Here is a 24,042-nt window from a genome sequence, read left to right on the forward strand (position 1 = left end):
AACGCTGAGTTGATTTTTTCAGTCCTCGTGTTAAAGTAGTCACTTTGTTGGTCTTAGCTGGCTATTCTTCTAGCCGGCACCAAGCTATTTTTGCATTCGTTCAGATTATTATCTCTGTACTATCGTCACTGCCTAATATCTGCCCCACATCCACAGCAGCAGAGCAAACTGTAGGCTGTTTCTGGGGAAAGGAATAGAGGGTGTCATGGTAAAGAGAAGCAAATAAGATAAGAATGTGCAGTGTGAGGATGTCCGGCCTTGGCCTCTCTCTCTCTCTCTCTCTCTCTCTCTATGGGCTCTTTTCCCATTTCTCCCTCCCTTTCTTTTTCTGTCTGTCCCAATTCATCCTGCTCTCCCACTCCCTCGCTCCTTCGTCCGTCCAGATGGTGTGTTTCTGTATCTTCCTGTCTCCAGTGTAGCAGGCCTCCTCCCCATTCCTCTTTTTATGTTTACTCTGTTTCTTCAGAGTTGCCAAGGAACGAACACCCTGCAGAAATGTAATTGTTTGAGCTTGACTTATGAGAATATGCATGTCAGCTGCCTTTTTCTCTCTGACACTCCTCAGGCCAGAGTCTTGATCCATTTGTGTATTAGATTAGGCTACAGAACTGCTCTGGGTGTAAGATAGCTTAAGGGAAAGCTTGATGATTAGCCCAATTAAACGTAGCGATGAGCCAAATTGACTCATTTAGAGTCTGTCGGTCTCTCCAAACCAACAGGCTTGCATCACACTTGGAGGACTCTCTGGAACATTCCCTCACTGCCTCCTGAATTCAAAACACACACCATCATATCCATTTTGCTCCTCTGGACAGGACTTTTGCTTCTCTTCGTGTCGTTTGCATACCCATACAGTGCCACATCATCTTAGAGCCAGGGAATTGTTTGCTGTGGAAATCCACACCAGCCATTGACTCCAGCCTAATGCTAAGGTCAATTAGCAACGATGGCTAGATAAATCCAGCTTCAAACACATAAATAATTGGTATGTAGCCCTTTAAGGCAGGGTCTTTTGTGTCTGGGACAGAGTTTAAGTGGAAGGCTTAGAGCCGCTGACACACACTAAAGCCAGTCAGTTAAATTTATACAAGATGCTTAACACCCCATAGATGATGGACATCCCAGCTGAAACAATTAGCACTGGGACAATATGCAGCTACAACCTGGTCGGGATCAGAAGCCTGAGCTTTGGTGAGATGCAACAGGTGTCTCAGTTAAAGACCAACTGGGATACAGTCAACACGGAGTAGAGGCTGTAAAGACTCACAGTCCTGTATGTGCAGGTTTAGTCCCATGGGCCTCTGTCCTCCACAGTGACTTTAATCATGAGGGGTCGAGGGTTTAGCACAGCCACCCTTCACGTCATTACTGTGGACCAGGTCTCTGGGAGTATAGAACTGTACAGTATGAGCTATAACTCACTACTCTTCTCTCTCTCTCTCGTTTCTCTGTCTCCTCCCATCGTTTTGTGTCAGATGGACCCGGTGCAGAAGGCCGTGATCAACCACACCTTTGGAGTTCCTTTGGTAAAGACCAAGCGGCCAGTCATCTCCTGTAATGTCTGCCAGATCCGCTTCAACTCAGAGGTACAGAAACTTAAAACAAACACCCTCCCTCCATCTGTCATTATTGTAATGTGTCAAAGTGAAGTATTCTCCTCTTTATCTACCTTTCACCTCCAACACATTTTACCCCAGGAATGCGTTGGAGAGATCGCTAGTCCTGTTTGGTTTTGACATAAAGGATGTTCTGCGTTTGTTTGGGCTGCGTTTTGGCAGCTGCAACCCCAGTTGGAATTTACTTTTTTGAAGACGGTGTGTGTTTAGTTAGTCGAAGCAGTGATCAAGCAAGAGAGGTGGCAAAGACTTCCAGCAAAGACTTTTTCTGTTGCTCGCTGACAAAACTCGATTGAGTCACGTCTTGAAGTAAGAATCTGGTGAAGTTTATATGTAAAACTCGTAATGGGAGTTTAATGGCATGTTACACCACACGTGACTGATGACAAACTAATGAACTTCATGTGTAGTAAAGCCAAACCCACCTTTAATCTTCTCTTCTGGCTGAGGACTAATAAGATCGACACATGACAACATCAGCACACCAAATGTTGTGTGTAGTGTGTAATTTGGCTGTGATTCTCCACATTCAGTGGCTCAGACTTCAGGGCGAGGGCGTGCAGCCATGCACAATACACAACATTAAGGACTGGACTGCTGCTATATATACTCCTCAGGCCTACAATCATGGTTTCCATGTGGTCATGGAGCTGCAGGTCTGTAATCTGGAGCCTACTCTTTGCAAAGTTCTCTGCTGTATATCTTCATAAGCACAGGAAATATATGTTTGCACAGTGAAACACTTGAAGAACAACAGCTACTGATAAGATAGCAACTTCTTCAGTAAAGACGTGCTATGTTGGATAAAGTTAGAACATACAGGATATAAAGAATATGTGAAGAATTTGAAGAATTTAAATATTTACCCTTATGATTACAATTCTGTTTTAATTGTGACAGCTCAAATCTACTCTCTCCGTCCCAAAACTGTCTGTTATCATACAGGACAGAGCATTTCTGTCTGGAGAGCAGTGGGGTGAGGAACTTTGTTTATACAGTGATAGAGTGATACCTGGCCACAGTCTGCCCCCTCCCAGACAGATCCACCTCCTCACACTTGTAATAACACTACGAATTAATAGGCGAGTGCCTCAATATTCAAGTAGCTTCATGTCATTTTATTTTCCGATTTTAAATAAGCTGAAAAGACTATTCGAGTGTAAGGCTGGGAAGGTAACAATGGGTGACTGCTTATTTACAGATGAAAGACATAAACACACATGTACATCTGTAACCTTGTGATATGCAGGACTACACTACTGCGCTGCAGTTTTTCTCACTTTCAGAGCCAGTGCACACGAGGAAACAGCACACTCTGCAATGCATCAGCAGCGTCAGACCTGCAGCACAGCGTGCAGTTTGCTCCGTCCTAAGCTCAGCTGGAGAAAAACCGTCCTCCATATTGGCGTAGAAGGACTCCCCACCCACACCGCTCTCTTTTACATAATGTCAAGTCAGGATGAAAATAATACAGCAGGAAACACTTTGAAGAATCCTGTGCTGTGCTCCCAGCCTCATTTTCCGTCAGTTCGGTGTCTGCCCTTGATGCTGACATGTCTCATGTCTTTATCTGCCATCTGTGAGTTGATTGGTTTGCTTAGGTCAAAGACAGCAATGGGCGCTTCCATGTGATGTCATGATCAATGTGTGTGTGTTCAAAGGATGCGGTCCTGCCCTCCTGCTCCCACCCTGTGCTTCCCTAATTTCATGCATCATTTTGCCATCATTCATTCGTCCCATTTGATCTACGGCGCCTCTTTCAGTTTTCTGCCTGTTTCACCCAGCAACCGGCCCCCCTCTTCCTATCGCGCTCCCTCTCTCAGGCTGCATTATTTACAGTGTGGAAATGCCTAAAATTGCCTGCCACTTCTTATTATAAGATGCATTCGTCAAGGGCATGGATTAGTGTCTGGCACTGACAGCCCCAGTGCATCTTGGGAACCTGGAAAAGAGGAGCGTCGGAATGTAAAAAGAGAGCAGGGGGACAGTGGGGGGGGGGGTTGAGCCCCACTGTCCCTGCGTTGTGTGGTAGTGTGAGATGCTAAATGGTGGTTTATGCAGAATAACCTTGGTAGTGTGCTGCATTAGTGACATCACAGGCTCCATGGCACCGCACTGACCAACGTCACAGCTGCTGCAGCACAACTGGGCTGATATTCATCCCTTATTTCTTTGCTCTTCCTCTCTCCTTCTCTGCTCTGCTCCTCTTTTTCACTTCCCTTTATTCCATTTCCTGCTTGTTTGTTGTCCCATTTTATTTGCTTTTTTCTCTCTTTAACTTTCTCCCTTCCCGTCTTGCTTTTTGTCTCATCTGGAGCTGCAGCTGTAGCTGTGGTGACGTCACAGCTTCTCCCTCACATTGATAGTTATGCTGCAAAACACTTGTTCAGTTTGAACCTTCTGCATAATGAAACACAGACATCACAGGCTGCAGCTTTTCCTCACTGTCTCTGTCTCTTTCATATCATTCCCATTCTCAGTCCAGCTCTTCATATCACCTTCCCTGCCTTGCAGCTTCTGGACTCCAGGACACATTGACTATGGGCTGCTTAGTGTTTCAACCCCTTGGCAGGAGAAGGTTAAGAGAGCTTCTGTGGCTGCTTTGACATGTGCCACCATATGACAGTTCTTGCATTCCCCCTTTCATCTGACAGATCACTTTTCTTTCGGCAGCCCCTGACCCAGCCCTGTCTTCCCCACAGCTCTCTTCACCTTGATATGCAGCTCCTTTAGATCCCTGCCACAGGGTACAGTTACAGAGCAATTTGTCATCACGATTTACAAGAAACATGTGATCTTCTAAACCACTGCAGCCAATGCCTGTGTTTTACCATGCCAGATCACGTCCTACATAAAGCAAACATACATACCTGGGCCCATAAACATTATGTATCATCCCCTGACTCCTTTGCCAAGCTGGTATATCACCACTCCTGAGCCTGCGGTGAGTGTGATGTCTTGAGTGTCAGTCAAACTCCCCGGGCCTTTCAGCACCTATGGCAGCTGTCATTTGCTCTTCAGCACCATGTCTCTCCCTGGCAACTAACTGTGATCCAGCCAGTTAATAACCATCTTCCTCATTGGCCCCTTGATACCAACATTATTTAGCTGACACAGCTCATGGTTCATCTGCTCAGGCTGTTTGTGCAGATAGAAGTGACCTATCTGAGGGTAACATAAATACCCCCTGCCCACCTGTGTGTATATGTGTGTGACAGCTCAGCGTACCAATCCTGCATCTCCTCCGCCATGTTGTCCCCGACTTACTTTCCTCTCTGCGGCTACACAAACATACAGAGAGGCAGTAACTGTTTTCTAATAGGTCTCAGCACAGTTTTTCTTTGCTCCAATGCAGGACGATCTTCCAACTCTGAAAACCTCAAGGCTCAGCTTTCACAACCAGACTGTAGCTTTGCTCTGAGGTGTTAAAGACAAGGCCTTTGCTGCCTGGTAGCTTGTATATTTAGATGCTGACTGCTTCACTGGGCAGCAATTAAGTGTAGAACTGTGCAACTCAGAGTCTGTCTGGCCAGCAGCTGAAGGCAATCACAGTATTTATGCTGTAAGAACCCACATATGCCAGCCACTCATTGATGATATGTATTGTAATCATGTGTGTTTGTGTTGAAGGAGGGTGTGTGGTTTCGGCGTCGGGCTTTCAGAGAATGTGGCATTTCACTGACCCTGAGTTAAAACCCCTTGGGATGTCTTTCAGCATAGCTGTAGTTGTGTCTGGTGTAGTGTAACAGATGATCCCAAACAGACAGAGTGTTGGTCTGAATATATATAAGTGTATTATTCATTTGTAGACCTGACAACAGGGGAGTTATAAGGGGGCAGACAGGTACAGGTCTCAGGTGTCTCCATCTCTGCATCGCTGCATCTTTTTGTTTGTAATCTGTCTATTCAATGTAAACCTGCCTGCTGTCTCTGACTCCTGTTCCCAAGTATATTGAATAACGTGCTATCATAATGACATGCACGGTGTCACAGTGCGTCTCATCCAACCTGCGGTGTTTTATTTACCTGTTGGCATTGGTTGTCACTTACAATAAACACTTTTTTGCATGTTTTCCAACAGAGCCAGGCAGAAGCACATTACAAAGGGAACCGCCATGCCAGGAGAGTCAAAGGCATCGAGACCTCTAAGACTCGTCCTCAGGAGGGAGACAAGCCTCATACTGTGCCCCCCACTTCCTCCCCATCTCCCCTCGGAGCCCCTGGAGCTGCCCCAGACTGCGATCTGAGCAAAGCGGGTGAGAGAGAGCAGAAAAAGTGTAGAAAAAAGGCTTGTGCAAGTTTTGTTATACAAATAATCATTTCAGTCCAAGCAGGATGTTGGGAGGCATATTGTTTTCCTGAAAAATGAAATGGAAAATAAGCAAGAATAACAAAGGCATCTAATCACAGGCGATATATTTTTCTTCTCCCTGTGTGGTCTGATTTGGCAGCTGTTTATCTTATGGCCAACAGCACAGCACCTCTGTAAAACCTCAATAAACGTTTGCACTGATGGTAGTGTTTATTATACTGGAAAAATAAAAAACGAGTGTAGGGATGTGTGTTTCATGACTGGTAGCTGGACGAAATGCTTAGATCCTTGGACTTTTGGTGATATAAGTACCAGAATAATTTCATTGTTGGTTGGATTCAAGATCAGAATACTGACAAAGTTCATTTAAAAGCTGGACGCAGATATAGGAATAACTTTCTATCTGTGGCCCACGACACATTAAAATTACAGAGCACAGAAACTAAACTTCACTTCCAAGCAACATGGCCAAGTCTTTCTAAGTGCAACTACAGTCAACCACTGCTGCCAAACGCCTGATGGAGCAGCTGACGATCAGGTGGCTGAAGGACGCAGGTTGATAGAGACGTTAAACTAAAAACAGAAGGCAGATTTTCCAATACATTTAAAAAGTTAGGGCCGAAATTAAAACTGAATACATGATATTTATTATGTATACACTGATTTAGTTTTATATCACACTTTTATACCATAGTTAGTTGTGTAGTGATGCCAGGACGACACTAACCAACATGAAAATCAGATGTCAATCAAAATAGACTCACCGTTATGGTGCTAGAGAGAATCCTCTGTATTAGCCCAGTCTGAGCACGGCTGAGCAATATGAAAGGTTTCCATCCATTTAGACGGTAACATGGCAGTTTTCTTTTCAAGGAGTCCCACTGTGATATGTGTGTATGTGTGTGTGTGTGTGTGTGTGTGTGTCTATTGACCAGAATCTGAGGAGTGATGACTTGGTTTTAAGCTTATGGAGAGGTTATCTGCTGATTAAAGCCAGGGTTAGGGTCAGGATATGAGTCTAAGTCAATGTAAAGTCTCCATGGGGGATGAAAACAAACATACAACACCATTTGCCCTAGAATGAAAATAGAGCACGTAGCCTGAGCCCAGGGTGGCTGTAATCAGTGCTAAGACTGACGGAGAAGAATAAAGATGACACCATTGTGGAAGGGTCTGGTAGACCAGAATGTAATCCAGCATCTGAAAGGACAGAGGGGGCAGCTGATCTGACTTTAATGAAAAGTAACACACTGGTGGCGGATTAATTTATTGTTGTTAAAGATACAGGCTATGATCAAGCTCTTACTTTAACATTATGTCTCAGTGTTGTCTCAGTCTTACCTCACCTAGCCCCATCTTGCTCATCTTCCTATTTCAAGCTATGATCCAGAGTCCCTTGTGCCTCTGCCCTTCTCCTTTCACCAACCAGGATTTTCCATTGCCTCAGTGTCACCACTCTGTCCTTGGACTAAACACAAGGTAATGAATAGACCAGCTATGCTTTAGTGACATTAGCAAAGGTTTCTGCAGCAAACTCTTTAGCAGGCATTTTGTCTTGTGGACGGGAGGGCCTAGATGTCCTTTTTTACTCACCCCCCTCAGGCCCTGAGATCTGCTGCAGGCCACTTGCCATTAGTGAGACTTCCCGAGGCGAATTTCAAGAGCATAAGGAGCCAAAACAAGTCAGCCCTGATCGGGATCTGAAAGTAGCAACATGTGAAAGAATGCTTTTTTCCATCCAAGCCTCTTTCTCGTGACCTTGGAACCTTGTCTCTTCCTGGTCTGCCTGCATGTTTCTTTGTCTGTGTGTGTGTGTGCGTGTGTGTGTGTGTGTGTGTGTGTGTGTGTGTGTGTGTGTGTGTGTGTGTGTGTGTGTGTGTGTGTGTGTGTGTGCGTGTGTGTGTGTGTGCATGTCCCCAGTGTGATCCTGTCCCACTGCTTCATGGTTGGGGGGAAACAGATCTTTGGGAGCCAGCAGCTGTGCGTGGCCTCAACTGGACGATGTGGTTAGGACTGTGGAGCCTAACGCGGGTCACTCTGGGTCAGTTTCTCTGAAACTGACAGAGACTCACTGGTGCTATACACATAAAGCATGCACACATACATACACACACACAAACAATACAGTCAGGCCTGTACGGAAGATTTCCCACAGTGAGAATTCCATAAAACACAGAGCAGCATTTATTATTGATGTTTTTCCTGTGAATGCTGTATCTGTTGATCTGCTGAGACATGCAGATGTGATCCAGCAGTAGTACAGTGCAGTCAGCAGTGACGGCCATAAGCAGGACATGTTAAGACCTCGCTGTGGGTCAGAACAAGGTGCCCACCTGACGACCCTGCAGACCTGCCTGCACTGAGGCCCTGTGGGGCTTGTGTACTTTGTAGTAGTGAAAGCGATAGCATTAGCATGTTAGCAACGGGAGGAGGGAAAGCAACATAGGATATTTTATGTGACCGGGTTGAGGATAGGGACGGGTCGGAGCATGATCTTATCATGGGGCCTTGAAGATTTATGATGGCTTGGCCTGATAACCCCTTTGGAGCCTGTCATGTGGCTCCAAAGGGGTTATCAGAATTTAGATACAGAGCTTCTATATGAAGGCTCGTCCATTTCTTGGCACATTCGACTGTGTATTTTGGTAACTGCTGCTGCGTCTTCAAACTAGCAGCTATCAGAAGAGGTCATGACTTTTATAGCCCTCAAAGGGTTTGTGGTCAGTGTGGCTCTCAAAGCAGAGGCCTTTGGCTTTAAAGGATGTGGCCTGTGAGCTCAGGGTTTGGACGGGCCCACTGTGATGGAGAGGCAACTGTTAATTGGAGAGAAACTCTTATCGTCCCTCTCTTCCTACCCCGTCTGACACTCCCACCGCAATGAACGGTCCCGTTAAAACCACCCTGATATTATAGCACTTTCTAGTCCACACAAACATTCACAAGCGTGCATACACCCAAGGTTAGAAACAGATGGCTTTCATGTGAAGGCTTGGGTTGCACAGCCGTGAAGCGACTGTAGTATTGAATTACACAGAGCTGATTTGCTTTCATGTCTATATTTGCTGTTGATGTTGGAGTCAATTTTCAGGGAATTCACAATCATGTTTTTCCGCTGCTTTAGGCTGCTTGATGAAATCTACCTGAAATAATCAACATGAGTATCTGATATACATAATGTGCCTGTGTGTCTGAGTGTGTAGCTCAGAGTTCAGACTGGGGAAAAAGGCACCGAGCTGCATTATGAATGAGGCTTGGCTCTCATAAGGCCAGCGTTGGATTTCGTAGCTCGTTAATCATTAAGACTGGGTATGGGGGGATTACAGTGGTGGCAGATGGAGTCATCCTGCTAAAGTGACCCCTGATCGCACACACACTGAAAAACACACAAACTATCATACCACACTTTTCTTCAGCCGTATGTTGATGACTAATAATGCAGTCTGTTTACCTTGGTTTCACCGGATCTGCTTTCATTTGACATAAAGCATCACTGCATAATGTTCCACCTACACACAGAATTGATTACACCAGTAACTCAGCTGTTCTGTTAACGGTACATTTTATAGTACACAACAACAAACAGCTTAGTCACTGTTTGGTTTCCAGCCCAGTGGGATCACTTTTATTTTGTGTAGGTTACGGAGGGACACCTCACCATGCTGTGGAAGCTACCACAGCAATTCAGAATAAAAGTTCACTCAGTTTTCTGTGTGAATTTAAGTTGGTCTGTATAAAATCCAGCTAATTTCATTAACAAACCTTCTCCCCATACGTTGGATATACATATCTTTCATTTCCTGAAGTGGATTAAGGCAGTGCAGACACACCAGGTCATGGTGCAAACATCTGTTGACCTCTCCCAATGAATAATGCCTTCTTCTGTTTGGCTGTGAGGCCACTGAGCAGGGAGAAAGGTCACATAACTGCCTTATCAATTTTTAATTATATATGTGTCGTTTCTGAGGAATACAGTAACTAGAAATGGGATTCAGGGCAAGAAAAATATAGCAAATCTAGAATGAATGTTACATATTTTTCCTTTGAGTCAGTAAATATGACAAAAGAAGCACTTTGCTGCTCAGCACGATCTGTGATTTTAGTTTGCAGAGACAGAAAGTGAATTAGTGCGAGAGGTTAGCCTCAAGTCGAACATGCTGTAAAGGGGATCAGTATAATAGACTTTCAGAGACAGTCATTGTGGTATGAGGTGAAACGGTGACTGGATATAATGGTTTGGGATATGGCAGGCCTCCAGACCATCATGGATCATGAAATCCCTCATTCCTATTTGGCCAACCACCTCTATTCTCCCCAGTTGATTTTAACTCAAACCACATGTTGTGGATTCTGGATTTGGTTCTTGTGTGTGTGTGTGTGTGTGTGTGCGTGACTGTGTGTGGGCAAAGTTCAACAACAATCCTGCTCAGAACTATTTTAGGTTCTCTATCCGTCCTACCCACGCAGGAACAAGCTCTGCAAACGACTTTACCTGCTCAGTCAGTGCTGGGGCAGAGCAGGCACATTATGAGGCACAGCCACCTCCAACGGACACTCACTGATCACTTGTCTGACTAATGCCATGTGCTGCCAGCAACACTACAGATGGAAACTTCCAATAAGGGAAGAGATGGAATTTGGATCCTGGAAAGCAGTGGAATGGAAAGCACTCTCAATGGTATCTTCATCAGCGATGATGCAACAGAATAACTGGCCGCTCTGAGGCTGGAACAAAAACATGAATATATCATGGCCGTCTGTGACAGAACGACAGAGCCGTTCTGTTTCTTCCCAAATATACTCTTTCAGACCATGATCCAGTCTGGTTTTCCATTGCCGGTCTTTAGCACTACATCCTGTGGAGTTTGGAGATTGGCCTGCCGTTCCCAGCTGATGGAGGGAGTTCCACCCAAATTTAGGGGGGTCTTTTTTCAGCCAACACCCAGTGCTTAGTGAATACCAAAGGCATTACATGCGCGAGAGCCTGACCAGAACCATCTGTGTGGAAATGTATGTATGAACATGATCTGTGATGAAAAAAGAAAACATCATGCACTGAAACGCAGCAACAGCAAGAAATTAGCGAGAAAAGCTACAGAGTAAGGAGAAGGAAATGTGAGCAGCGCTCGCTTAATGATATTTTCTTTGGATTTCATGCATTGCCCTGAGAATGCCATTTTGGTTTGACCCCAGCCAAAAACAACAGGTGTGTGGGAAAGAGTCAAAGCATGCACAGGCTGAGGCTGCTTCCTTTTTCTCCCTTCAGGAACATTTGAATAAGATGAGACCACATCAATGAGAGACTGACTTCAAAACCTCAAAAGGCCTAGAAACATAAAAACATGCCATCCCTCCAAAGGGACATATGTTTCCCTCCTCTTGTCCACTTTGTGTCTAAGTTCAATTAAAATCTTTGCAAACAATTATAGTAGGAAATCAAAAGTACTTCAGGCTGAAAGCACTTTCTGTTGATGGTTTATGGTTTGTCTGATCTATGGAGGCCGTGTCTTCCACAATCGACTTGGTGGTTTGACAGAGAAGAGATTTCTTTTTTCAGAGGAACTTTGTTTCACCACAGGGTTTATAGACAATGGAGTCCATCATAAAACACTTCATTGTTTGAGCTATGAGGTTTTGGGCTTTTCATTTGATATTTATTTGATCTTTTCCATGTTTTTCTCTTTGTTTTTGCAGATGAGTCTCTGTCACAGTTAAATGGGCCCCTGCTGGCCCCAGGGTCCCTTCCTACTCTTAACACCACACCTATCCCACCCATGGACTCCCCCGTGCCCTCGGTGTGCCCCCTCATGCCCAACCCCACTCCTCCCCAGATCCCGCCTTCCTCCTCCTCCCCAGGCTGCAGCAGTGGCAGTGCCAACTCAGAACAGCCTGGATCTGGACCCCCAGTTTCAGCAGCCACTGGCAACTCGACTTCCAGTAGCCCGTCCAACCCAGAAACAGAAGAAGACAAGGCCAAGAAGCTTCTGTACTGCTCTCTGTGTAAGGTGGCAGTCAACTCCCTGTCACAGCTGGAAGCCCACAACAAAGGTGGGTTAATCTGTGAGCACACTGAAATTACTGGGGTGCGTCTACGACTTCCAGAAATTAGCTAGCAGGCAAACCACATGGGATTAACTGCAGCATCGCTTCTTCTTCTGTTTACTCAAACTGGAAACAAACAACTTGCTGCTGGAAACAAAATGTTTTACATCCTGTGTGTCAGAGGAAAAGGCTAAGCAGCAACTGTTAGCAATGTTATGATGGAATTTAAAAATCTGTTCTGTTGTTAATCCCATACTTTCCTCATAAAGACACAGCTCAGAGCTGCACACACAAGAACAAACTTTACAGTATATGACACAAAAACCTGCCTCACTCACTTTAACTGCCCCCATTAGGGGTCATGAATCTGATCAGCAAGTGTGTCAGGTCGAGACACAACGGCGTATGTTGAGAAGAAGACTGATCAGCAGATAACTGATCTGTTTGACACTGACAGCCATGCCCTCTGTAACTGAGAGACATAACCTGTGTGTGCCCACTCTTATACACCCACACACCACCACCTTCTTTACTGACTCCACACAAGATATTTATTTTAAAAACACTCAAAATTCCAAGTCTTGTAATTTTCAGCATAAAACATGCAGGTTGCCTGAAGCCTTTCGCTCCAAAACGTTGCAGAGGGAGCTGGTTAGGGTGTGGAAAACAAAGGAAAGATAGGCTGTTATGTGGCTGAGTTCACTGCAATATGCTGCTTCACAAATCAGTCAGACAGCTTTCACATACCGCATGACAAAACCTTCCCAGGGTGAGAGCTGGCTGCTGCCTGCTTTAACGCTTTATACGCTACCAGCTTAGCTCTGCATGTGACACAACACACAAGTGTCTTCAGATAGTGTCTTCTTAATAATCTCAGGCACTGCCAGTTTAGCCTGACATGAAAGTGGAGCTTGTGCCATCATCAGATGCTTAGATTAACCTCTGCATGACTTTTGGAAGAATAAGAAGAGATTACACATATTAAAACACGATCTCAACCTGCTGTCATCTAGTTGGCTCCAGAGTTCAACCCCTAGAGGACTAAGAGTTGAAACAGGTGAAAGTCTATGAGAGATCTGGTAGCAATCAGCCTCACTCATTCTCGAATCAGAACCGTCCATGTTAGCATGGTTCAAAAAATAAAAGCATATGTTGTGCAGACCCCAAGACATTAACTGCATGTGTGTCGCACAATGTACAGCAGAAAAAAATCAAGCAGAAGACGAAGAAGATGTGTAATTTTAATATTTACAGTTTTCTGCCTGTTTTCTGTTTTTAAATGAGCCTTGACTTCCTGTGTGTCAGTTTACACTGAGTTGATTTTACAAAGACAAATAAAATTCACTGTGTCACTCGTCAAACCGAAACAGAAAAAACAGACAAGAGCACATTCCTGCACCTTCCTCCCCAGTTGAACCCACAGTCTACATGTTCCCTACCAGTTACCCCAGTCCAACAATGTCTCTCACCCAGATGACTCAAACTCAAAGTCAGACCCAACGACAATGGGATGTTGTATTTGGCAGAAAGGGATGGTGGGAAAGTAAGCAGGGAGAGGGGCATGAACGAAGCTCTTTGCCCAAGAACTAAATGTGTGATGTTTAATGAGAAGCTCTTCTGGCACACTCTATGTAGTGCACTTTGAAAAGGGAAAGTAATACACAAGCACATCCCATGGTGGCTCCGCTGCTAATTCAGCTGCATGAAGTGGGATTTGATAAATTAGGACAATATAGAAAACACTCTACAAAGACGTCCTGCACATAAAAACATGAAAGACTCAACTCTGCAGTCAGTGATCTGTTGTAAATTCTTTCTAGCAGGTGGAACATCTGACAGGATGTTTAAATTGTTTAATATTTAATGTTTTAGGAATCATAGCAAGGCATAGAAGTGGCCTGAGATCAGATTTAATCGTGTTTTAACTTGATATTGTGCTATATCCATGAAAAACATGTTTTTTTCATTTTGTTGTTTTGTGTCTTGTGGTCCAGACCCATCTGTAATGAAACAGAGATTGCTCAGCAGTATTGTTGACAAAAATAATAGCTGTTTAGTCAGAACCATGATCATAACAAGTGCAAAACAGCATGGAGCTCATTCAGCCTGTTATTTTCAATGTCTTTATTTTTTCCTGCTTTGACAAAACCCTGAGCTCGTGACAGCTTGTTAAACTGGTGTGCTGTCATCACACAAAAATTTAGTTAAACAGTAAAAAGTGCAGCAAATGCTGCTTGACTACAAAATCCATCCTGAGGGCAGACCAAACCTGCTTCTCATAATAACCTACTCATAAATTCCCACACTTGACATTTACAGTCAAAATTATTGATCTTGAAAGTGAAGGTTGAGTGGTCCAGTGCTGTTATTGGTTTTTGCACATGTGGTGGACACATTTCTCTGAACTGTATGGCCTTATCTCATCCACTGACTTAAACATAATCAATGAGTTATTCTAACGTTTACGCTGAAGAGGGCTTCCAGTTCATTTTCCAGATTAGCAGCCACACATCTGGCTGACTGCTGCCCTCTAGTGGTAAAAGTGTAGCACTGCACCTTTTTATAGCACCATGATCTGTATACATGTGGTCACTTGGTAGAGCAACAACCAGGTGGAACATATTCTTTTCTTTCAGCTTTTATTTGTCACTGTCATCTTAGCTTTAGTATTGCACACCCACCTTGTGTCTGCCTGCAGGTACCAAACACAAAACCATCCTGGAGGCACGGAGCGGGCTGGGCCCCATCAAGGCATATCCTCGCCTGGGTCCCAAGCCCAGTGGAGAGCAGGGAGGGGGGCCGGTGGATCCCAACACTCAGGAACGAACCTTCCACTGTGAGATCTGCAATGTGCGGGTCAACTCTGAACTGCAACTCAAACAGGTAAGAAGAAGAAGATGATGTGGTATTTATTGTAAGTACATGTTTTAATCAATATCATGGATTTGATAGTTGACTGTAAAATACTTTAAAGACAACCTAACTGTTGTGAGAGTATTTGGAAGGACTTTAATTATTTATGTGCGTATGGAACAAATTCTCTTTTCTTTACATTGCATTGTTACATTGCATCGTAGTGGACATAAGGCATCTTTTGTTCAAAGTCTGAATAACTTGAGTTCCTGTTTTTTCCTTTCAGCACATATCAAGCCGAAGGCACCGAGACGGCATGGCGGGCAAGCCTAACCCCCTCCTCAGCCGGCACAAGAAGCACAGGGGAGCTGATCTGACGGTAACTTCCTGACTTCTATTGTGACGCAGTCAGCAAACCTGAGCTCCCGAGATCACACAGTGCACAATGATGATCATTGCAGTGTGTTGATATGATTCCTACAAAATCCTGGCAGTTGCTCTGCTTTTTGTCTCTGTGCGCCTCATGAAAATATGAAGTGAAATATACTGAAATGTCTGAATTATGACAGATCAAAAGATCCTGGAAAGGAGGGTCTAGTGTTTGTTGATTTCCCATCCAAGATGACCTTCTGGAACTAATCATTCTGTTCCCCCCTCTCTCTCCCTTTCCGTCTCGTCCTGTGTCTCTGTCTGACTTTTTCAGTCTTCTTTGACCTTCTCCAAGGATCTCACCAAAGCTTTGGGTGCAGGGCTCTTGCCCAGCCCCTTGGCTGTTGCCGCAGCAATGGCCGCTGCAGCTTCCTCAAACCCGCTGGCTCTGCGTGCAGCAGCACCTGCACCTCATCCGCATCACCTGTTGCAAGGCCCGCCCCTAAGCCACGCCATCCTAAGACCCGCCCCCGGCCCCATCCGCACCACCCATGGGCCAATCCTGTTCTCCCCTTACTGACACATCACTCCCTGACTTTAGCGAGTCAGGAACAGCCACTCCAAAAGCACACTGTGAAGATACAAACATGATCAACAAACAGCAAGTGATAGGGGAAAAAATCCAACCATTTAAGTATCGAACTGATAGAAAGGCAAAGCAACGGAGCAGTGGAAAAGGTGTCGAAGCATAAGTCTCTCTTTCTTCCCTTTACCTGAAACTCTCCCTCCATTTCAAAGACTTCTGGGTGATCTGCAGATGGAATGAGCAGAGGAGAGATATTCATTATGCATCGAACTCACTCGTACATCTCTCATCTCCCCCGGTCTCTCTCCTGTCATGGCCGCCTCAGTAGCTACAGAAGAAACTCATGCAGACCTTTCTGGAAACGTTACATCACATGTAGTGTTACATAATTATTCTGGGCCAGGTTGGTTTTCTCCTGTCATCGTGGCTCAGCGTGTTCTTCTCATCCTATGCACCTCAAAAACCAAGACGATGATATTATGTCTGTAGGGTAGTTGCCTCCATTGGTCTCTGCTGTATGCACCACAAGTAGCGGTGGCAGCCTCCACAGTACTGTACATGTGCCCTTCTGTGCCAGAGGACAGCCCCTCCTGAGTTTGTGACACTAGGTCCTCACTAGATACAACATGATTTCGGCTGACAGGCAGGTGGTAGCGGCATCTGAACATGTCTGATGGTTGGGGGGATTAAGAGAGCAGAAAAGTGACTGTGGGTGATTGCAGTCCCCGTCATTTCCTGAGAGGGTGAGGCGGGAGGAGGGCTGGCACAGGTCAGTGGATGGATTGACCCCAGGCTGCACGCAGACACACACACAGGCCCAAACAAATCTGTTTTAAAATAGACCGTACCAACAAAAACTGCTACAGGGAACAGCTGCCAACCTCCATAACAGTCAGAGAAGAGCCTCACCAAAGGGGAGATGGGGAAAACAGAAGAAGTCACACACTGGTGCATACTGGACTGCTATATTTGATACGCAATCACTGCAATTAAGAGAAATACTATACTACACATAATTTATATGCACTTGTTGAGATTCCCTGGTCGTCATTCACAGCCTGATTCACTGTGTAGGAAAGTAAAACCTAAGTGCTGATGTACTGATGTTGTTTCTGCATGCAGCCTTGCAAGGTCCTGCAGGGTCAGGCTTTTGCATCCCTGGGTTCACCATTCCTGCCCTGTCCTCCTTCCTTCTCACCTCTCTCACATCCAAAGGTTTAGAAGAGTGTGTGGTAGAGGGCGCAGTGACACTGGCGACCATAATGCTGAAAGGGAACAAATTAAAGAGAAGAAAATGAAAGCCAAATACATTCTTAGAGAAATGATCTTAAGCCGCAGTGACAACCGAGCCAGAAGCCCAGTGGAGCTGCCCAGAGCGGGAGCCGAGATGTCCAACCAAAGGCATCTATCGATACTTCCTGTCTTACAACTGAAAGCCATGTAATGCACCATGATTTGTTTTCTTTTACAAAGACTGGTGAGCACTTTGTTTGGTTTGGACTGTTTGTGTTTATATCACACATTAAAAAAAGAGCAAAACAGAAAATACAATAAAATATTTTTGTAGGTATGAAATAACTGTAGGAGTTAATGACTGCGTCCTTGAAGTGGAAATAAGAACTAGAGTTATTGGATGGAGGACTATGTAAGTATTGACTCAGACAGACTGACACAGGCAGACCGACTGACTCAGCGGTCGAGAGCAGCTTGAAAACGAACACCCCTTCCTGAACGAGATGTACACTGTGCCCTTTCATTGAGAAGCAATGAGCTCTAATGTCTTACCTTTGTCTGAATATTGCAATGCAATGAGCAATTTTTAACAGAGTGACTTGTTATCATTGTGACATGTTGTGACATGTTGTCTGGAGTCATGTGTAAACTGGGAGCACGCCAGCCGACAGACTTTTCTGTTCTTCCATGAGGAGTACGAGCCCTCGAAGGGACTGAGAGAGGAACAGAGAGAGGCAGAGGTGTAGCTGGGATTAGGGACCGACCCTTCATATTAAAGGGCCTTTTGACTATGGTAATCTCTGCTTGGGGAACAGGGTACAAAGCCAGATATCAAGGGATTAAAGCTAGATGTGTTCAACAGGCATATTTTTTTTAGATGGATTTAGTGAGTTATGTTATTTTTTTCTGTGTGTGAGAACTGTGTTCACGTGAAAATCCTGAGGAACATTATCAATGCCATTACTTAAAGAAGAAGCTGGCTTGGGGTCAGCTTCCACCGTTGTGCTCTTTTTGTTGCTGAACAAAAACTCCTTTGCAGAGTTCATTTTGTGAGTGAGAAACTATTCCAGGATCTGTGCTCTCCTTCCTGTTGGTGTGTGTATCATACGTATTCTAGTGTGTGTTGGGATCTGCTCTCTCCACAATCCCTACCGCTCAGAGACAGAGGCAGCCTGGGGGTATTAAAGTGGCCTAACACAACAATGGAGACAAAAACCTGCACGCTTGGTTTGGAAAGATTGATCAACCATCTTGGAAACTATCAGAGACTTGATCAACAACCTAAGCAAAGTACTGCAGTCTTGTCCCTGGTAGTTCGGTCCAGTAGCAGCACCACAGATACAGTATGTCCTTCATATGTTCATACTGTGGTAATTCCCATTGGTTCATCCTCATTAGTCACATATGGGAAATAAATGTTAGATTCCTATTTTTCTGGGCAGGTATTTGATGTTAGCTGTGTTTAGGCTACTAGCCTTAGCCTTATTCTGCCCTCAGTCTCTCCCAGAGCAGAGAGAGAGAGAGAGATGGAGAGGCTATGGTGTAATTTTGTCTTGCCAATAAAGTTATTTTTTGAATTTCATTGTCAGAGGGACAAAGAGTTTGTACGGCGAACTGTAGCAATACCTGACTCATTCTGGCTACTCTTGTTTATTGCAATAAGAAAATTAATAAATGTGTATGTGAGTAAAACATTATAAATGTAATTTAAATGAAAAGAAACTTTATGGTAAATACTGTTGGTATCAAGAGAAACCATGGTGGAAAAAAATTAAATGTCAATAAATCATTAAATGAAGCTAATGTCTGCACAGTTTTTATGAATGAGTCACGGCTCAACATACTAAAAACATCTCATCTATGTTGATCCTGCAGCTTCAACCAGATCCCGTTTTACCAATTTATGTCTCTTTACGACTCACCCGGTAAGATAAATTTTTGAGCTCGAAGATCTGGCAGTGGCGATCAGGGCACTAACTGCCAGTGAGTAGGGGTTTGATTACTGCAGTCTTAAAGGCCTGTGGTACGTAGCCTGATACTAGAGATAAATTTACTAAGTCTAATAAAGATGAATTAATTAATGGCAGGGTGTCTTTAAGCAGTCTAGTTGGGATGGGGTCTAAGAGACACGATGATTTAGATGAAGCAACTACTGATGTGAATTCAGACAGATCTATGGGAGAGAAGCAGCCTAAACATAACTGAGGTCCTACAGATGATTCAAGAGCTACTGTAGTAGAAGATTAATTTATTACAGGTATAGGAAGCATCTGCTGAATTTATTTGTAAAGAAACTCATAAATTCATCACTGCTGAGAGCTAAGGGAACACTGGGCTCAACAGAGCTGTGACTTTTTGTCAGCCTGGCTACAGTGCTGAAAAGAAACCTGGGATTGTTCTTATTTTCCTCTATTAGTGATGAATAGTATGCAGTTCTGGCTTTACGGAGAGCTTTTTTATATGTTAGTAGACTGTTTTTCCAGGATAGATAAAATCCCTCTAAATTTGTGGAACACCACTTCCTTTACAGCCTTCGTGATGCTGCTTTAAAATACGAATATATAAATTACACCATGGGGCTAGTCTCCTCTGATTCACTAACTTTTTCAGAGGGGCCACAGTATCAAGCGTTTCACGCAGTGAGGTTACAGCACTGTCAACAATATGATCAATTTGGTAGGGAGTAGGATTGAGGCAGCTGCCCTCCACTGTGTTTATACTTGGCATAGACGTAACTAAAGATTGAATCATTTTCTTAAATTTATTAACAGCATAGTCAGATAAACATCTGCTGTAGTGGAATTTTCTTCCAATCACTGCATGATCCATCATTTTAAATTCAAAAGTTATTAAAGAATGATCTGACAAAACAGGATTTGGGGGAAAAACTATTAGATGTTCAATTTCGATGCCATAGGTCAGAACAAGATCAAGGGTGTGATTGAAACAGTGGGTGGGTTTATTAACATTTTGAATGAAATCAATTGAATCTAATATAGAATTAAATGCAATGCTGAGGCTGTTATTTTCAACATCTACATGAATGTTAAAATCTCCCACTATAATAAATTTATCTGATCTAAGCACTAAATCAGACAGGAAGTCAGGGAATTCAGTTAAAAACTCTGAGTAAGGAACAGGTGGACGGTACACAGTAACAAGTAGAACTGGTTTTTGTGTTTTCCAGTTTGGATGTGAGAGACTAAGAGTGAGGCTCTCAAATGAGTTATAATTGTTCTGAGGATGAAAGTTTAATAATAAGTTTGACTGGAAGATTGCAGCTACTCCTCCACCTCGACCTGTGCTTCGAGGAACATGATAATTTTTATGACTGAGGGGGGTTGATTCATTCAGACTGACATATTCATCCTGCTGTAACCAGGTTTCAGTAAGATAAAGTAGGTCAATTTGGTGATCAGTTATCAAATCATTTACTAACAGAGATTTAGATGAAAGAGACCTGATATTTATTAATCCACATTTGACAGTTCTGTTTTTCTGTTTAATAAGAGGAGTGGTCTTAATTTTTATTAAGTTTTTATGAATAACTCCTCTTCTGTTAACTTCTGATTTATTTGATTTATATGTTCGAGGGGCAGACACAGTCTCTATGTGGTTTGAGGGGGGCGGCGGCTCTAAGGAAACTGCAGAGAAGCGTTTTAGACTGAGTCTCTGCATCCCGGTCCCCACCCTGGATTGTCAGGCTTTAGGTCGGCTAATAAACTCGGCCAAATTTCTAGAGATGAGAGCTGCACCATTCAAAGTGGGATGGATGCCATCTCTCGCTACCAGACCGGGTTTTCCCCAGAAAGTGGCCCAATTGTCTATGAAGCCCACATCGTTTGCTGGACACCACCTAGACAGCCAGCGACGGAACGACGACATGCGGCTAAACATTATTATGACACAATGGCGGAGTGAGGAACTGTTTCCGGGTAAGTTAATCACTTCCTATTGCAAGCGTTTAGTGTTGTGTAGTTCATCTACAGACTAGCAACAGACTAGCTTTAGTCTAACACACCTAAAAACTAACTAAACTGTCTAAACAATTCATTAACTGCTACATTCCGGTACTAGTCAAGTACCTTTCTATTTTGACCGGTATTTATTGCTATTTCCTGACTTAGCGCTCGTTAGCCTACCGTTTAGCTTAGCTAGCTAGTTAGCTTGCTAACATGGCCTCTCCCTCTCTCTCTCTTTCTTGCTCGGTGTGCCACATGTTTAGTTATTCCTCTGCCTCCTTTAGCGATAATGATACCTGTAATAAGTGTAAGGTTCTGTTAGCCTTGGAGGCGAGGATCACTGATTTGGAAGCTCCACACCTTTGAACAAAAGCCAGCTAGCCTAGCCCCGTTAGCTGGTGTGGAGCCACCGAGCTCAGGGTCTGTTAGCGGTCCAAGGGCAGCTCCGGAGCAGCCCGGAGAATTAGCCTGGGTGACGGTCCCACGGAAACGTACTCCTAAGCAGAAGCCCACGGCTCATCACCTGCCTGTTCACGTTTCTAATGGATTTTCCCCGCTCATTGATAATTGGCGATTCCATAGTCAGCAGCGTGAAGCTAGAGACACCAGCGACCATAGTCAAATGTTTCCTGGGGCCAGAGACATCGAGTCAAATCTGAAGCTGCTGGCTAAGGCTAATTGTAAATATGGAAAAATTGTTATTCTCGTCGGCAGCAATGACACCCGATTACAACAATCATAGGCCACTAAAATTAATGTTGAGTCGGTGTGTAACTTTGCTAAATTAATGTCGGACTCTGTAGTTTTCTCTGGACCCCTCCCCAGTCTGACCAGCGATGACTGGTGCAATTTCCAAAATTATAATTTCCAATAACCTAATCAACATATATTTATCAATGTCATTATCAATTTTGTGCCTGGGTTACAAAACAACATATTTTTACAGGAAGCTTATGTTTTTTCCCCCTGACCTCGCGTCCAACATCCCGCGCTCGGTGCTTCATATTGGCGGAAATTGCGCTGCCTGGTTTCGGACCCAGAGTCTGTGGATGGTGGTGAGAGCTCGGGAGGATTATGGCTGAAGTTAGAGCAGCAGGTGGATGGATGTGTGCGACCAGGTAACGATACAGAAAGCCCAGGATGAGAGGTGTGTTATGAGTGAACTTGTGTGTGTGTGTGTGTGTGTCTGCTTATGCAGCGCGGTGGCGGCCGGTGAGCATGTGTGCGTGCCCACGCCATAAAATCAGCCGCGGGCTACTGCGTCATTGTGTAAATCTGTTGATTGGTGACGTCATAGTTAAAGATGCTGCTACTTACAGACAAACCAAACATGTCTCTGGCTCCAGTGATTCAAGAGCAGTGTATTAACACATCTATAGCTTTTACACAACAAAACACTGATGTGTTGAAACTGTTCAGCTGAGAATGAGATGGGGTGAAATGAGGATATGTGTATAGACAGAGCCCTTAGTCTGTCAGGCATCTGGTGTTGGAGCTGAGGTTGAGGAAGACACAACTATGAAGTTTTAATTTCATTTAATTTTAAATAGATGAACTGGCTTCCCCAGTCACCTGCTCTAAACCCAAGAGCGATGGTTTGGGATGACTTTGACTGCAGAGTGAAAGAAAAGCAGACAACAGGTGATCAACATATACAAGAACTTCAAAACTGTTGGAAAAGTTGGAAAATTTTCAGGTGATGAAGCTCATGAAGCTGAGAGAAAGCTGAGAGTGCAAAGTTCTCCTCACAGCAAAAGGTGGCTATTTTAAAGAATCTAAAATATGAAACGTTTAGTTTTTCACCACATTATTTGTCACATACTTTCATACATGTTACTTTAGAGTTTTGGAGTCTTCAGTCTTGTTCTACAATGTAGAAAATAATAAAGAAAAACTCTTGATCAAGTTCATGTGTCCAAACTGTTGACTAAATGATTAATGAGACACAAGGGGGTAAATATTTGTTCATTGCCTGAAACCTTGGACTCAGACAGACCACAGAGTTTCAGCATCAGTCCCCTCCTCATATTTTAAGAGGCCCAGTTTGTCCCTGGTTTCACTTGTTAAGCTCGATCGTACCAAAGGTGAAGACATGGGGGCTGAACACTCACAAGCTGACTATGATAGAGTTGCTCTTGAGTTCTATGAAGGTGCTTTACGTTCAAACTGCTTCTTGCAAGACGTGGGCATAGATGATTCCCTCTATAAATATTCAGCCGTAAACTCCAGCACTGCACTGCAGACCTACTCTGATGGATTGCTTCAAGTTCCCAAGTACATTGACAATCTGGGAACTCGTTTGGCCCCGTTTACTTCAGTCCCAAATGCTGTTGGACTTGGAGCCCTGGTGCTTTCCATGGTCATGGAGTTCGTCCTGAAGTCCCCCACTCAAGAAACTGTAGATTCATATTCCATGCTGCAGCGTATATTTGGTCAGGAGAAAGCCTCAGCTGTCCGAGACACAATGTCAGAGTATCTAAAGCGTCATTCCATGCACATGTTTGATGAAGAACATTTAAGGATGGACACACGGAGACTGGAACAGCAGCTGAGCAACCACCTCACCATCCTCAGAAACTCCTTACTGCATGATGGACAGATGAGCTCCCGTGGGTTGAAGATTTGGGTGAATGGAGCTGCCTTCCACATCCAGATGTTGATTCATGACGCGAGGCTGAATATTCAGGCTGGCCAAGCTGCATCAAGATATGAAACTTCAATCAAAGCTGCCGTCACTTCGTATATTGGGACTTTGGAAACTTTGCTGGTGAAATACAAGACTTACTTGACTGGTGCAATTTCATCATATCATCCAAAATGTTTTGGTTTCGATTGTGGATTTTTTCCTGAGGTTTGCGTTATGCAAAGCACTGAAGTAACTCATAGTTTCTGTGAACCGACACAAGATTTTTTCCTGTGTAGCTCTAAGGAGGTGACTGAAGCTTACGTCAATACTGTTTTTTCGAAATATGAACCACTCACAAGCCTTAATCCATATTTTCTACGTGTCCAGAGGGATGTTTCCAAGCTCATCCGACAGCATAGTTCATTTACTCTCCCACAGAGACGTGG

The 24,042-nt window shown here is 44.1% G+C and overlaps 1 protein-coding gene across 3 annotated transcripts in view; it reads left to right on the forward strand.

Annotated features, from left to right (window-relative positions):
- The window catches only part of znf385a (zinc finger protein 385A), a 52,884-nt gene extending 34,676 nt beyond the window's left edge, over positions 1 to 18,208 (forward strand). For all 3 annotated transcript variants that reach the window (XM_026333082.1, XM_026333083.2, XM_026333084.1), the window contains 6 exons: positions 1,476 to 1,586; positions 5,698 to 5,872; positions 11,620 to 11,973; positions 14,666 to 14,850; positions 15,107 to 15,199; positions 15,524 to 18,208. In XM_026333082.1, coding sequence (XP_026188867.1) covers positions 1,476 to 1,586; positions 5,698 to 5,872; positions 11,620 to 11,973; positions 14,666 to 14,850; positions 15,107 to 15,199; positions 15,524 to 15,769 — 1,164 coding nt within the window. In that variant the 3' untranslated portion in view covers positions 15,770 to 18,208. The remainder of the gene's footprint in view (positions 1 to 1,475; positions 1,587 to 5,697; positions 5,873 to 11,619; positions 11,974 to 14,665; positions 14,851 to 15,106; positions 15,200 to 15,523) is intronic.
- The last annotated feature ends 5,834 nt before the right edge of the window (positions 18,209 to 24,042 follow it).

Source organism: Mastacembelus armatus, chromosome 7 (genome assembly GCF_900324485.2).
Source record: "Mastacembelus armatus chromosome 7, fMasArm1.2, whole genome shotgun sequence".
NCBI classification, from domain to species: Eukaryota; Metazoa; Chordata; class Actinopteri; order Synbranchiformes; family Mastacembelidae; genus Mastacembelus; species Mastacembelus armatus.